Raw genomic sequence first — 13198 nt, forward strand, 5'->3', positions numbered from 1 at the left:
TAATTAATTATTATTGTTAACCGCCCAAGTCTATGCTAAATAAAACAATAGCGACAAGATAATTAGATGTCTCATTGATAATGGATATATTCGCTGTACCACTATACTGAGAGATTTTTTTCATTGCCTTTGTGCGACCGAAATACGCGTTTTCCCACCAGCCTGATGTATCGTCAGATTTGCGGGATCGCGCTGGATGCGAATGGCACAGGGTCGAAAATATTGGCGCAATGTTGGTTGATCATGATGACGATTGATAATGGATTAAAAATAGTTTAATATCTGAACTACTGTACCGTTATAAATTTTTATATAAAGAATTTTGGTTCAATTTCAAGACATGGTTAAATTTATTTGAATATCGGATCCCGCGTACATTTTAACACTGTATGTAGACAGACAGCAAAAGTTGCCATCTTGTATCTTACACTCTGAAGTGTTAAAGAAAATGTATGAAAAGTGTTATTGAGCACTAACATATTTTTATATTTTTGTAGGGACGCAAAAATAGCAGCCCTGGAAAAGACCTCCGCGGAGTCAGAGCGGTTAATGGCCGAAGCTCGGAATGAAAAAATACGGCACATGGACGAACTTCACTCCGCACAGAAGAAGGTCGCTGACCTCGAGAGCAGGTAAGGGTCGTACACACCATTTTTACAGGCACCTACAACGGACAATATATCAATGGATACTTTCGCCACGTCTAAGGTTCAATCATAATGTAAATTACACATGCGACATTCTTTCTATCACAACAACCTTTAAATAGAGTATCTTTCTTCATGTACACTTCTTCTAACTCCATTCTACTTCATAGGACTACAATAATTGTCCTAACAGGTCCTTGACCTCATATCGCTCCTCCGGATCTGAACTGGTGGGATCCTCTGATCCCTATGATGGGCCTCCACACACACCCCTACAGCCCCTCCTCTGCCACCGCTTCATGCCCCCTTGTACCTTCAGTACAAGTGGCGATCTCATTCTAATTCTGTTACTGATTCGTCATACTCTATCTTCTGGCTGTCTAGTCAACAAATACTGTATCTACGTTAGTAATAAACATTGTGCAAACTTACCACCTGTAGTGCCGACCAACCAGTGCACTCCCAGCAGATGCCTGATATCTCACCTTCATTTAAGATGCCTGTACTGCCGTGTTAGTTCCCTATTCTTAGGCATCATAACAGACTAAATTTATTAATGCTTGATATTACAAAACTTATACTAAATCGCGACATAATTCGCGACAGATACATCCAGGTGGTTTGTGTACATAATAATAATCCGTATCATTAACCCCCGACCCGAAAAGAGGGGAGTTATAACTTTAAAGTTTTTGTTCGTGTATTTGTCGGTATTACTCTGAGCAGCGCTGGTCGAGGAGGATTTATTACCTTTAAAATTTGCTTAATATTAAAAAAATATTTACTGGATCAATATTTTATTGTTACATTTACAGAGTGAAAGAACTAGAGTCGAAAGTGGCGGAGCGCGATGCGATGATCAAGGTACTACAGAAGCACACTAGCGCCGCTTACGACAGCGGAGCTTCGTTGAGGAACAACTCGAGTCGGGAAGAACTTGGTAAAAAAACTTGGCAACGTATTCATTAGGCTGCTAATAGATTAACTTCTTTCTCGTCGTAATAATTCTTTTCATGCAGCCGAGAGCACGACTGCAGGAAGTTGATAACGACTGCACGCATTAACTGCATGCAGTCGATGTTAATGGGTGAAGTCGTTATTAATTTTATGCAGTCGAAGTCCCGGCTGAATAAAGTGAGTAAACGATGCATTAACTGCAAACATGAAATCAATCTGTTAGCAGCCTTATTAAATAGAATGCGTTCTCTGAGTGAACATTGTTAATCACGGTAAATCAAGATGGCTGACTGGGTCATTCAATGCGATCGGAACGAGGAATTTTCTGTATATGAAGACTTTAACGCAGGCAACTTTGTTGCAGTGGGGCTGTCGTCGGGCGCGTCCTTCTCCAGCGCAGAGGGCGTAGGCGGCGTAGGCGCCGGCAGCGTCACTAGATACCGCCATCTCGCCCGGCGGAACTACTCGCCGCACAACGACAACTCCAGCGGTCAGTATAAAGGACTCATTGCGTCTGATGCGTCTGCGCATTCGAGCGAATTCTCGATACTTTATTTTGTGATATCAGGTGATGTAACGAATAAGTTGTGCACCTGGACAGTTGCAGTGCTACTCCCAAACATCTGAAAGACACTGTCACTGTGTCCATCACACTGAGAAATAAAGTTATTAAGTCCTATGTACCTGTAGTTTCACTAGCTTCCTTACACTTTAAAAGCAGAACACAGTAACACTCACATTACTGCTTGGTAGAATTTAGTGTTGTGGTTGTAGTTGCCTGGATGTACTCTTTAATAAGGAAGTAGTAACTCAATCGGAAAAACTTTTTAGCGTGTAATGTTAATAACTACATTATTTGGTTTATTTATTTCGACGTGTTAATAAATAAATAAAAAGTACATGAACAGGATAATAATGGTGGCAGATAAAAAGGTTTGTAACTCAGCAAAATGGCGGAGTGTTTTATCTTTGAGATTATGCTATAGTCCGTCATGTTCATAAAGACTTAACGAACACGCACATAATTCCAGTCTTAAGATCATCATTCATTATCATTCGCAACAAATTATTAAATAGTAAATATAAGGGGTTGAAGTATGAATTGCCGTTCAAAACTTCTGGCCACTTTAAAATATGAAATTTTTTTTAATGTAACATTCAAATTAGAAATTTTTTGTGGCTTTTTATACTTTTAAATAACTAACGACCTTGGCGGCCTAAATATTCGCAATGTGGGCGAAGGATCAGAAGGTCTCGTTTCCTGATAGTACAGTCGGTGCCCTCACTTATGTATCCACTATTTGTACTAAGTGCTGTACAAATAGTGGTTACCTAAGTGAGGCCACCGATTACATATATGGAAATGAATTTTTAAATTCTGGTGTGGGTGTTGTGGGTAGTGTGCCGTCGACTGGTTCATAATACAGAGAATTGCCTAGTTTGAGACCAGGTAATTGGTGTGAATGTCCGTCCGTGTAATATTATTATAATAAAACAACCCTTCCAAAAGAGATGGCAACTCGGTTGAATGACGCTTGACTTTCCGGTGCAGGTTGCGGCTTCGACAGCACTTCGCTGCGGCTGGACGAGCAGCTGGCGGCGCTGGAGTCGCGGCTGGAGCGGCCGCCCGTGCCGGCCGTGAGTTACCTGCCGGCGCACGCGCCGCCGTCCGAGCCGCGCGACCGCTCGCATGCGCTCTACTACTGACACTGCCACCCCTCCGCTCGACTCTTACACGACCTCCTCTATCGTATGTATGGACAAGGGACACGTTCAATGGCTCCATTCTCCTGGATGGAATTACGCGAGCAGAAGGTAAAAGATTAACTCCGTGCGTCACAAAAATACTGTGTGACTATCCTGGTAACGATCTTTTCAATTGTGACGACGTTCATTCGAACTGATTTTTGTTTTCCTTATTTATTTCCTGCTTTAAAACTTATCACCAGACTCTTAAGTATCCGGTATATAATCATGGGACAAATTCACTAAATGTACAGGAAAGAGACTATTTGTTTTCTTGATTGATGTTGTTACTGGATAAACAGCACGGAGCCATTACAAAAAATGTAATTATAAAACAATTTCTCGTAGCCACCGTCATATAAAACATTCCACACACTATACCGTAACGTGAGCATTCCGTATGTACAAACACAGCTTATGTTTTCGTGTGATTTAGTTTGCAGTGACCCTTAACCGTCGATGTACAAGGAACCTAACGCTTCCTAACTGTCTAGGTGTTGCCTTAAGATTGTGCTGCTTTGTAAACAAATTATATAGATCATAAAATTGCATACTTACGGGTTATTGAACCACATAGGTAACTGTGATGCATTGTCATGATTCATCTCCCAAAACAGTATAGGTCATGAATCATTCCCAAGATAAATTAATAGCAAAAGTTATCGACTTCATACAAATTCAAATTTGCACTTTTATGGTCTATTTATTTTGAGAATAAAAATATATTTATAATATACAACTAGGAATTAACAAGATGTTAATGTAAACTATTTTAAGCACTGTTGACTTTAATGTGGGTGGACAAGAATCTCGTGCCAAATATTTCGAAAAATATATCAGTGAAGAATTTTTTTCATTGCTTCAGGGGGTCGACATTCCTACTATATAAAAAATGTCACAGTGGATATGTCGATAAAAAAATGTCGAATGCGAACACTAGCATTTTGAGAATCTCATGATAGTCTTAAGTCGAGTTAGCAATTACGAGTAGTCCATGGCAGTAGAGACCAGTATGTCGCAAAGTAAATAAAGTGAGACAGATTAGATTTTAAGATATTGGCAGTTATTCGCTAAATGATTATCACTAGTATAGGTTTCTTACCAAGATAATGAAGTTAAAAAAAACGATCAAATCGCTTAATAACACAAACGCAACAGGTTACGATGAGATACCTACCAACATCATTAAAGCCTGCGCTGATAACTTAGCTCTTCTTGACTTTTTTTATATAATATCAAGTGACGGAACGTAGAAGTCGTGCGCCTGTAGGTAAGCTACACGCCTGTCCATAAAAGTTGCAGTGCCACTCGGAGTTTTAAATCGCGGAGATTTGACGGACACTGCCACTGCGCCCGTCACCCTGAGAGATCAGTTGACAAGTCCCATGTGCCTGTAATTTCACCAGCACCTTTACCTTTCAAAACCGGAACGCAGTAATGTTCACATTACTGCTTGGCGGCAGAAATAGGTAAGGTGGCAGTACTTCCCAGAACGAACTCTTTAACAAGGAGCTCTACTGCTATTAGCTCGACTCTCTTATTTTACATTTTGAACATGCAATATTTCCACCGACTTTCAAAAAATCAATAGTAAAACGACTTTTCCAAAAATATGACAAACAAAAAGAAAAGACGATTTCTTGTTATAGGGAATGAAACTATTTTTCCGTATTTAAATCGCGTATATTTGTTTTTTCAAACAAACCGACGTTTCGGGCCCTTTACAGGTCCCATGGTCACGGTTGACTGAGGTGGTACAGTCTTCAACCAGTTATGACTAATATTAATGCAAACCACCATATGCAAACAACATAGTTTATTCTAATTTCTATTAATAATTAATAATAACTTGGTACTTGGTACTTGGTGCAACGGGCTGGTATCCGCAACTCGACGACAAAGCGCCTATTTTGCGTGTGGTGGGTGCAGGGTCCTACTCGTGCCACCCAATTAATTAATAATAAATTAACTTAATAAAAATTCATTCAATAAAATAATTTGTAAAACTTAATGTAACGTAAATTGGAATGTTTTCTTTGTAAAATTAAAAATAAGGTATTTAATTAATAACTATTGTAACTACAGTGAAAAAATAGGGTGGTTTGCATCAATATTAGACATAACTGGTTGAAGACTGGACCACCTCAGTCAACCGTGACTATGGGACCTGTAAAGGGCCCGAAACGTCGGTTTGTTTGAAAAAACAAATATACAATACAATACAAAAATTCTTTATTGTACACCAAAAAAGGAAACAAATACAATACAATTAAATTAAAAATAAGCGGTGGTACAATGGGCGGTCTTATCGCTTTAAGCGATTTCTGCCAGACAACCTTTGGATGGAAGTAATTATATAATTCACAGGAAAAAGACGGTGGTGTATGAAGAATTACTTAATCAACAGATAAAAATTGATAAATAAATACAAATATACATATATTTATAATACAATATACATACAAATATATAATATATACAAATATACATAAATATACGCGATTTAAATCCGGAAAAATAGTTTCATGTGTAATAATCGCGAAAACCTAAGAACTCGATACGATTTCTTGTTATTCTCCCTGTATTTTTATTGGCTCCATGGCCACGGGATGACTATGATTGATGATGTCAGTTTTGGTAGTAACCAGACACGTCCTGGTGCAAGCAAAGAAATGATGAAATTGTATGATCACGTCGGAGTCAACAGTGTAAGTAGTCGAGATCACCGGTGTATTACCGATGTGTGATTTCATCATTTCTTAGCTGGCAACAAGATGTGCCTGAATGGCTGAAGAGGATTTGACATTGACATTCGACGTCTCGTCAGTACTGCATCAGTCTTGTCAATTGTCCTGCGACCATGGAGCGTGTAACCGTACCAAAATATCGGGAAAATAATAACTCATATCATGATAAGAAAACTATAATGAGTGATATTATTGGGACAGAAAAAATAGGTTGACATAAATCCAACTTTTGTCGAAGACAAAATTGTTTGATACTAAAACTGACGTGACGCATGTTGATTTAGCGATTACGTTTTGAGTACAGTCCATAAAAACGATCTATCGATTATTAAATCAAAAAGATGTTATTAGATAATCTTCAATTTAATATCTCTATTAATGTAAATAATAAATTATCTTTATAGATGTTGTATCTTCGACATTATTTCGAAATCGACAAATTGTCGACGCGTACGAAATAAGCACCCCAAATAAAATATTATTATAATTATTTCATGAGATTCCAGTCAACCCGTAACGTGTTGTGCCTTGAGCAAATGTCCTTAAACAGCAATTAGTGAAGTAATGGTGCCAATTAGGTGTAAGAATCACTATTAAGACATTTGCTTGTCTATCTGTCGCTCCACTAGTGCCAACTAGTCTTATTGGTGTAGGCATGGCATCGAGCATATAACTAGAAATACTCGATGAGGCATAGTCACAAACGTATGCCAAAGGTAGCGTTAATTTTTAGACTTGATGGAAAGGGAGGAAACCTAACGAACTTTGATTCGATATTTTCATTTTACAAGTCTTTATACACGTTCCAATTGTTCCAGATTTTATTTATCGTATGAAACTTCTTAACATGTTGGATTGTACTGGACTTCGGAACATGTGTGCTCTGAGGCTAATAATATCAGAATTTTACTGGTTGGTAGTTGAATATTGATAACGCGGCGCGTATGGTAGAGATAATAAAGCATTGATTTTGAGAATTAAATTCCCTAGATGATTATCACTGGTTTTTAACTACGGTATGGCTTCTTCATGTTTTTCCGATATTTAAAAACATTAACATGCGCCATGGTCACGAAATGATGCTAATCGCATCATTACTTTTACAATTTACTAAAATTAAAAAAAAAAACATACTGTGTAAAGAAACCATTAAGAATAATAGGGTATTTGATTTTGACATTTTGATGACAATCAACTTACGTGGGCAAACCACTCACATGGTGGACCGATGGCAAGATCGTTGTGGCGGTCTTTGGAGGAGTCGTATGTCCAGCAGTGGACGTTTTTCGGGTGAAGTGACGATGTTGAATCAATTTACGTCATGTAGAAAATTAATCAGAATTCAGTTTTTCTATATCTTTATTAACAATGGAGATATTAATGATAGTATTCAGTTGCGGGGACCCTGTGTGTCTTTACACAGTTCTTTCTGTGGCATCACTAAGTGTGCGTCACAAGTAAGCATTGCCGTCTCTAACTGAATGATGAATTTAATATTATTGAAAAGCTTTATTATATGAAATGCTATATAAAAATCAGCAAATTGCCGCCGATATATTAGTTTCCGCGCATGCATCTTTATCCAACGTATTCAGAAATTTCAAAGCAGCCATAATGTGGCTGCTTCGATCGTTCAACCTAATTGTTCTGCCAAAATTGTTATCTATGACCCTACACATTCAACAATTTCGTCCTATAATTAGGACGACATCAAAAGGTCGAGTGGCTAAGTACAGCGGCTATAGGTTACGTAGACAAGTTTATTACGCCCCATGAGTGTTTTAAACAAAAAGATTTTGTAAAATATTTGAAAGTAGAATAAGGCTCAACTTATTTTCGTATTTATTTTTACATTTAGGGTTGGCATCACTTATCAGCAACTTTAGCACTGCGTTCTTAATAAACGTGTGTTTTATGTGGGGTGTCATCATGCATATGTTTAGTATGGACGTAATGCTGAAGCGTGCTGGTAAATGGGGTCTAACCCTTAGATATATCTATAAGAGTATTTTAAATAGCAATGAAAGCTGGGCGAAGAAAAATTGCGTAATTCTCGAATTCTCCTCTAATTTTCCTCTAATTTTATTATTTGATACGGTCTTTGTCGTTTACCTGTTTCGCTTTTAATCTTTTTAAAACTGAAATTACGGTTCGACAATAATATAGACATTTATTTTGTGAATGTTTTTGGTAAGGTGTGTATTGAATTTATTGAATGACTACCCATTGCTCGACCGGTGATGTACAACAGACTATTTCTAAAATTTTAATAGTATAATTAGCCAGCTGTAATTTAAACCGCATGTTTAAAACAGCCTATTCTTCATCAATTTTTCAATAGCGTTTTTCCATGGTGTGGTATTAATGGTTAATTTTGTGCTACCATTTTCAAAGACCTATATTTTGTGTATAGTGAAAAGGGGTACAGGTCAAAAAAGCCAACTTACTTGAAAAACGCTTATATCATATTAAGCTTTACCTGTTTTTCGCGTCACCTTGTAAAGTTTTTTGACTTCTACCCCTTTTCACTAGAGCCACAGAATATACTTTGGTCATTCCAGGCAAAGGACCTCAAAAACTGAACAATCATGAAATCAAAGATTTGATCTTCAAATGATTATTATGAAAATAAATTCACGAAAGTACTAAATCGAGGCTTTGAATATGTTTAAACAAAAACTTTTTTTTGTAATCAACAGGGTATTTGACTCGTTTGTTTATTGTTTCAATCAACTCACGTGAACATGCTAAAAATGAATTTGATATTTGTTTCTCGATATCCGCACCAGAGGTATTAATAATTCGATTCTATGATGGGGATCCTGCGTTTCTTATTAGAAACGTAGTTTTTTCAACGGCTTTTTAGTCGTAGCGCCATCTATGAGCCACCTACAAAAAAAGTGAATAGCGACACCTCTCGCCAGGGCCGGTAGCTGTAAAGGCATCTAACTGGGTGATAAATCTTTCATAGATTTCTCATAGATGGCGCTACGACTAAAAGTCGTTGAAAAACCAAATACAAAGACACGACAACAAGCACAGAAAAATTCATGAGGTCCGCTGGTTCGTCCCGTGGTTTAGTTGGTATAGCGTCTGGCACGGATTGAAGGAATATTTTTCTGAGTGTTCGATCTTTGTATTAATAATTATAACAAATTCGTGGAGTAATTTCACGAAAAAATGATTGAATATCAATTCAATAAAAATTAAAAAAAGTCTACTTTGTAATACTAATGAAAAATATTTAATTTTTAATACTTGTCAAATATCCTATTGTATGTACAGAGCTATGTATTTTCCTAAGTGTATGGAACTCGTGTATTGTCCTATTTTTAGACGCATGTTTTAGAATAAACACTGTGTTTTGTTTGTTGTGGTTTCAATCGCTTCTCCTAACAGTTTTTTTAACTTTAAGGTACTAGTATTTTTGAAGTTTAGATTGTGCATAATGTCTCGAGGGAATTCTCATTTACGTTTTGTGAAATGGTTAAGCTTTGAATTGTATATTTTGTCTGTCTATAAATACACTTTTGACATATTAATTCATAAAAACAAGATAATATGTCAAACTAAATAAATATCGCAAATTCAAAGATATTTTTATTGGTGTTATGACTTCGTAAATTGTTTGAATTTGTTTTAGTAAATATTTTTGGCAAATATACTTTAAATTTGAAGTAATTGGGCTGAACACTTTTAGTCAGCACGTTTCGCCATCGAGCGATCATTGACAGTGGTCAATGTAAAATACACGTTTAGGGTTCAACATGGTATTACATAAAAAAATATGTGACAAAATAATCTCAACCGTCAAACATTACAAATTTTAATAATAGAGGGCGTCACACGTTATGGATATGGTATGGAACTCGGACGGAAAGTATTGTAAATATTTTAGATAGGATATTATGCTGCCTGTTGAAACTTACTAGGTAGTAATGGTAGTAAGTAACCTTTACTCCTCGACCTCCTCCCCGACGACCCCTACACGAACTCCTGCTTTTTGCACAGGGTTATTACCGTTTATAGCGATCTAATTAAATAATTTAATTTATGTATGAAAGTAAAATTTGATGCATTATTTAAAATTCGTGGAACAAAAATTCTTGCTTATGATGTTAATAATATGTCCTGGGAAGTTGAGGCAATCCTCAACAAGTAATTTTACTAATATTGTGACATTATATAAGGACTTTTTTATTTTCTTTTAAATTGCAAGTTGCTAAAGACTTCTTAATTATTGATTGAGTTTATACGCGATGTAACAAGTGCTGATAAACCTATGTATTTACACGGTCAAAGTAAAGTTCTGCGTCTTGATTTTAGTTCAAATTGGAATCGATCCGATTGGGTGGTCTCGAAATCAGATGGGTTTCTGAGCGAGAAGATGAATCTGCTTGCTACTATATCTTTCTAATTTGTGTAAATATTATATTGTTCCGATTAGAAATGTCTAAAGTTTCCGATCGGCTAGTTGTGAATCGCAATTAAGCGCCTCGACTCGAAAAAGACGCAATTTCCGATCGGGAGAGGCAATCAAAGTCAAATTGCTGGTCCCCCTATACATATAACTAACGTAATCAACATTCTAGCGAAATTGAGTTATTAACATATCTGGAACCAGCAAAATGAGATCTACAAACCCCTTTAATCGGTTCTATTGTTTAGTTTCAGTTTTATTGTTAAGCAAAATCAGCGTCATTTATATTTTTCAAAGAATAAAAGCTGTAGGTGCTAATGTTTCAAATTTTACCAAAATGTTAGTTATGACAAGGAGGGCAGAGTTGTTTCTAGACATCGAGTATATAACCAATAATCTCAGTACAGAGTACTAAAAAAACGACCTCAAAAGTACGTGGAATTACATATAATTACCATGTTTTATTGAAATCGTTTACAGGGCTAGTTCGCCACTAAAATATAATAAAAATCGATTCTCACTTTTCAAAGTATATCGAGAGAGATAAACGCCTTGAATAGCAAAATCAACCATGAAATTAATTGCTGCTTATAATAAAATTTAGGCGCTATTTATAAAAATGAATCTTCATGGGTGAACAACCAGCCTTAGAGGTGGATTATTTTCTTCAAAATTAAATGGTACCACTAGGGAGATACCCTCTTTCCAACAAAAAAAGAATCATGAAAATCGGTTCACAAATACCGGAGTTATCGCGTAACATGCATGCAAAAAGAAACAGTCGAATTGAGAACCTCCTAATTTTTGAAGTCGGTTAAAAATACAGACGAAAAGTAACTTAATTTATTTGAAAATTATTCTGCCAAATCATTACGATGACAATTGCGCACCGATTGCGTCAATTGTTTCACTTCAAATCGACCCCTTTGCCTTGAGCTTTGCTATAATGGATAAAAATTGAAAAATTACATATTTAATTAGGTACCTATAAAATGACATTCCGTTTGTTTTGTAATTAGATATTTTTCTGTTTTTCCCACACTACTAAATGGAACAGCCCCCCATTGTTATGATATATATTGATATTATCTTTATGACAATAAATACAGAATATTTTTGGAATATACGGAGACGTACACACAGGTCAGTCGCTGGCGCTGTACTATTTCAGCTTTCTAATTTGTGATTTCAGTGCAAACGAGAGTTGATATTTGAAAATGATATAAGACCCATTTACCTGATGAGTTGCCGGGGATGGATGGCCTCTATTTCTTCTCTATTTCTGGTTAAAAATAGGTATACTCGATGTTTCCAGATGTTCGGTAATTTTTACCCTAAATTATAATTGAAGCCATGCCATTTTCAGTCAAATTAGAGGAAATTTTTATCTATCGCCAAAAAAGTTTGTATGGCAGCCATAGCGAAAAAAGGCGAAAAATAAATTTTTGACCGCTAATTATTATTAGACACTCATAGAGACATATACATACCCCGACATATCCATTTTCAATCGAATTAGAGCAAATTTTTATCTGCCGCTAAAAGAGTTTGTATGGTGGCCATATTGAATAAAAGGCGAAAAAAATTTTGACCGCAAATTATTATCAAAAAACCTATGTTTTAGTTGAATTAGAACTAGTTTTTATAAACGTTTGTTTGTCGGCCACATTCAAAAATGGCGAAAAACTAATTTTGAATATAAATATCTAGAAAAATGCCTTTTATGCATAACACTTTTATCCCATCCGGCCGGCCATCTTGGAGAATGGCGAAATCCAAATTTCGTTTACAGATTCTTATTGTGGGCCTCCATACACGGTAGGATATCAAATTTCAGCCGAATCGGAGCACATTTATTTCGTGCCGCGATTTCGATTTCGAGTTTGCCATCTTGAAATTTTTTTTACCTGCACTTGGTTCGTACTATTCTGTATGACATTTGTTTGAGCGCCTCTCATCTATCTTATATATTCGCCGAGATGTAGGCTTCGGAACATAGTGGACTGTGGAAAATGTATGGCGGCCATTTTGGAAAATGACGGAATCAAGAATTTCACCGAAATATCGTATGCCAAACATGGAAGCCTTTTGGTACTCACCAAACCCGTCTGACCATATTACCCCTACATAATTTTTTCCCATCCGCCCGTCTTCCGGGAGAAAAATGACGCCGAAGGGCAGAAAATTCACATGTATGGCGGCCATTTTGGAAAATGGCGGAATCAAAATTTTGACCCCAGTTTCCTATTGTGGACTCCCATACACGGCCGCACGCTACATTTCAGCCGGATCGGAGCACTTTTTTTTGGGTCCCCATTTAGAGTCGGCCATCTTGAAAAAAATTTATGGTGGCCATCGTGTCTATTCGAATTTCGAATTTTTGACCAAGATGGTGGCCATTTTTAGTTTGACGACTTTGCCGGTAGGTGTTACTTTAGCCGCGCAGCTGGGGTTCCACCTGGTGCAGTCCATTTTTCGAAGGATTTGGATTTTTCTGGTAGTCACCGGAGCCAACCGACCACGAATCCCGTACATTATTTCGACCCACCTCGACTCCTTCCGGGAGAACAACTATGTCAATGACTACATCAGTCAGTCAGTGGTAATCGTGCTATATGTATAGAGTAGGTATAATAAAATGAATAAAATGAAACTATGTTTCGGGTATAAATGGTCTATTT

The 13198-nt window shown here is 36.8% G+C and overlaps 1 protein-coding gene across 3 annotated transcripts in view; it reads left to right on the forward strand.

The window, feature by feature from the left end:
* The window catches only part of LOC113231771 (angiomotin-like), a 41271-nt gene that overhangs the window by 22169 nt on the left and 5904 nt on the right, over positions 1-13198 (forward strand). The window contains exons 11-14 of one of the 3 annotated variants that reach the window (XM_026466296.1): positions 498-632; positions 1463-1587; positions 1969-2094; positions 3157-3242. In XM_026466296.1, coding sequence (XP_026322081.1) covers positions 498-632; positions 1463-1587; positions 1969-2094; positions 3157-3242 — 472 coding nt within the window. Of the gene's footprint in view, positions 1-497; positions 637-1462; positions 1588-1968; positions 2095-3156; positions 4061-13198 lie in introns of those variants that run through there. The other 2 variants (XM_026466298.1, XM_026466297.1) reach the window with 2 other exon arrangements.

Source organism: Hyposmocoma kahamanoa, unplaced genomic scaffold (assembly GCF_003589595.1).
Source record: "Hyposmocoma kahamanoa isolate Upper Pololo Valley unplaced genomic scaffold, ASM358959v1 66, whole genome shotgun sequence".
Lineage (NCBI taxonomy): Eukaryota > Metazoa > Arthropoda > Insecta > Lepidoptera > Cosmopterigidae > Hyposmocoma > Hyposmocoma kahamanoa.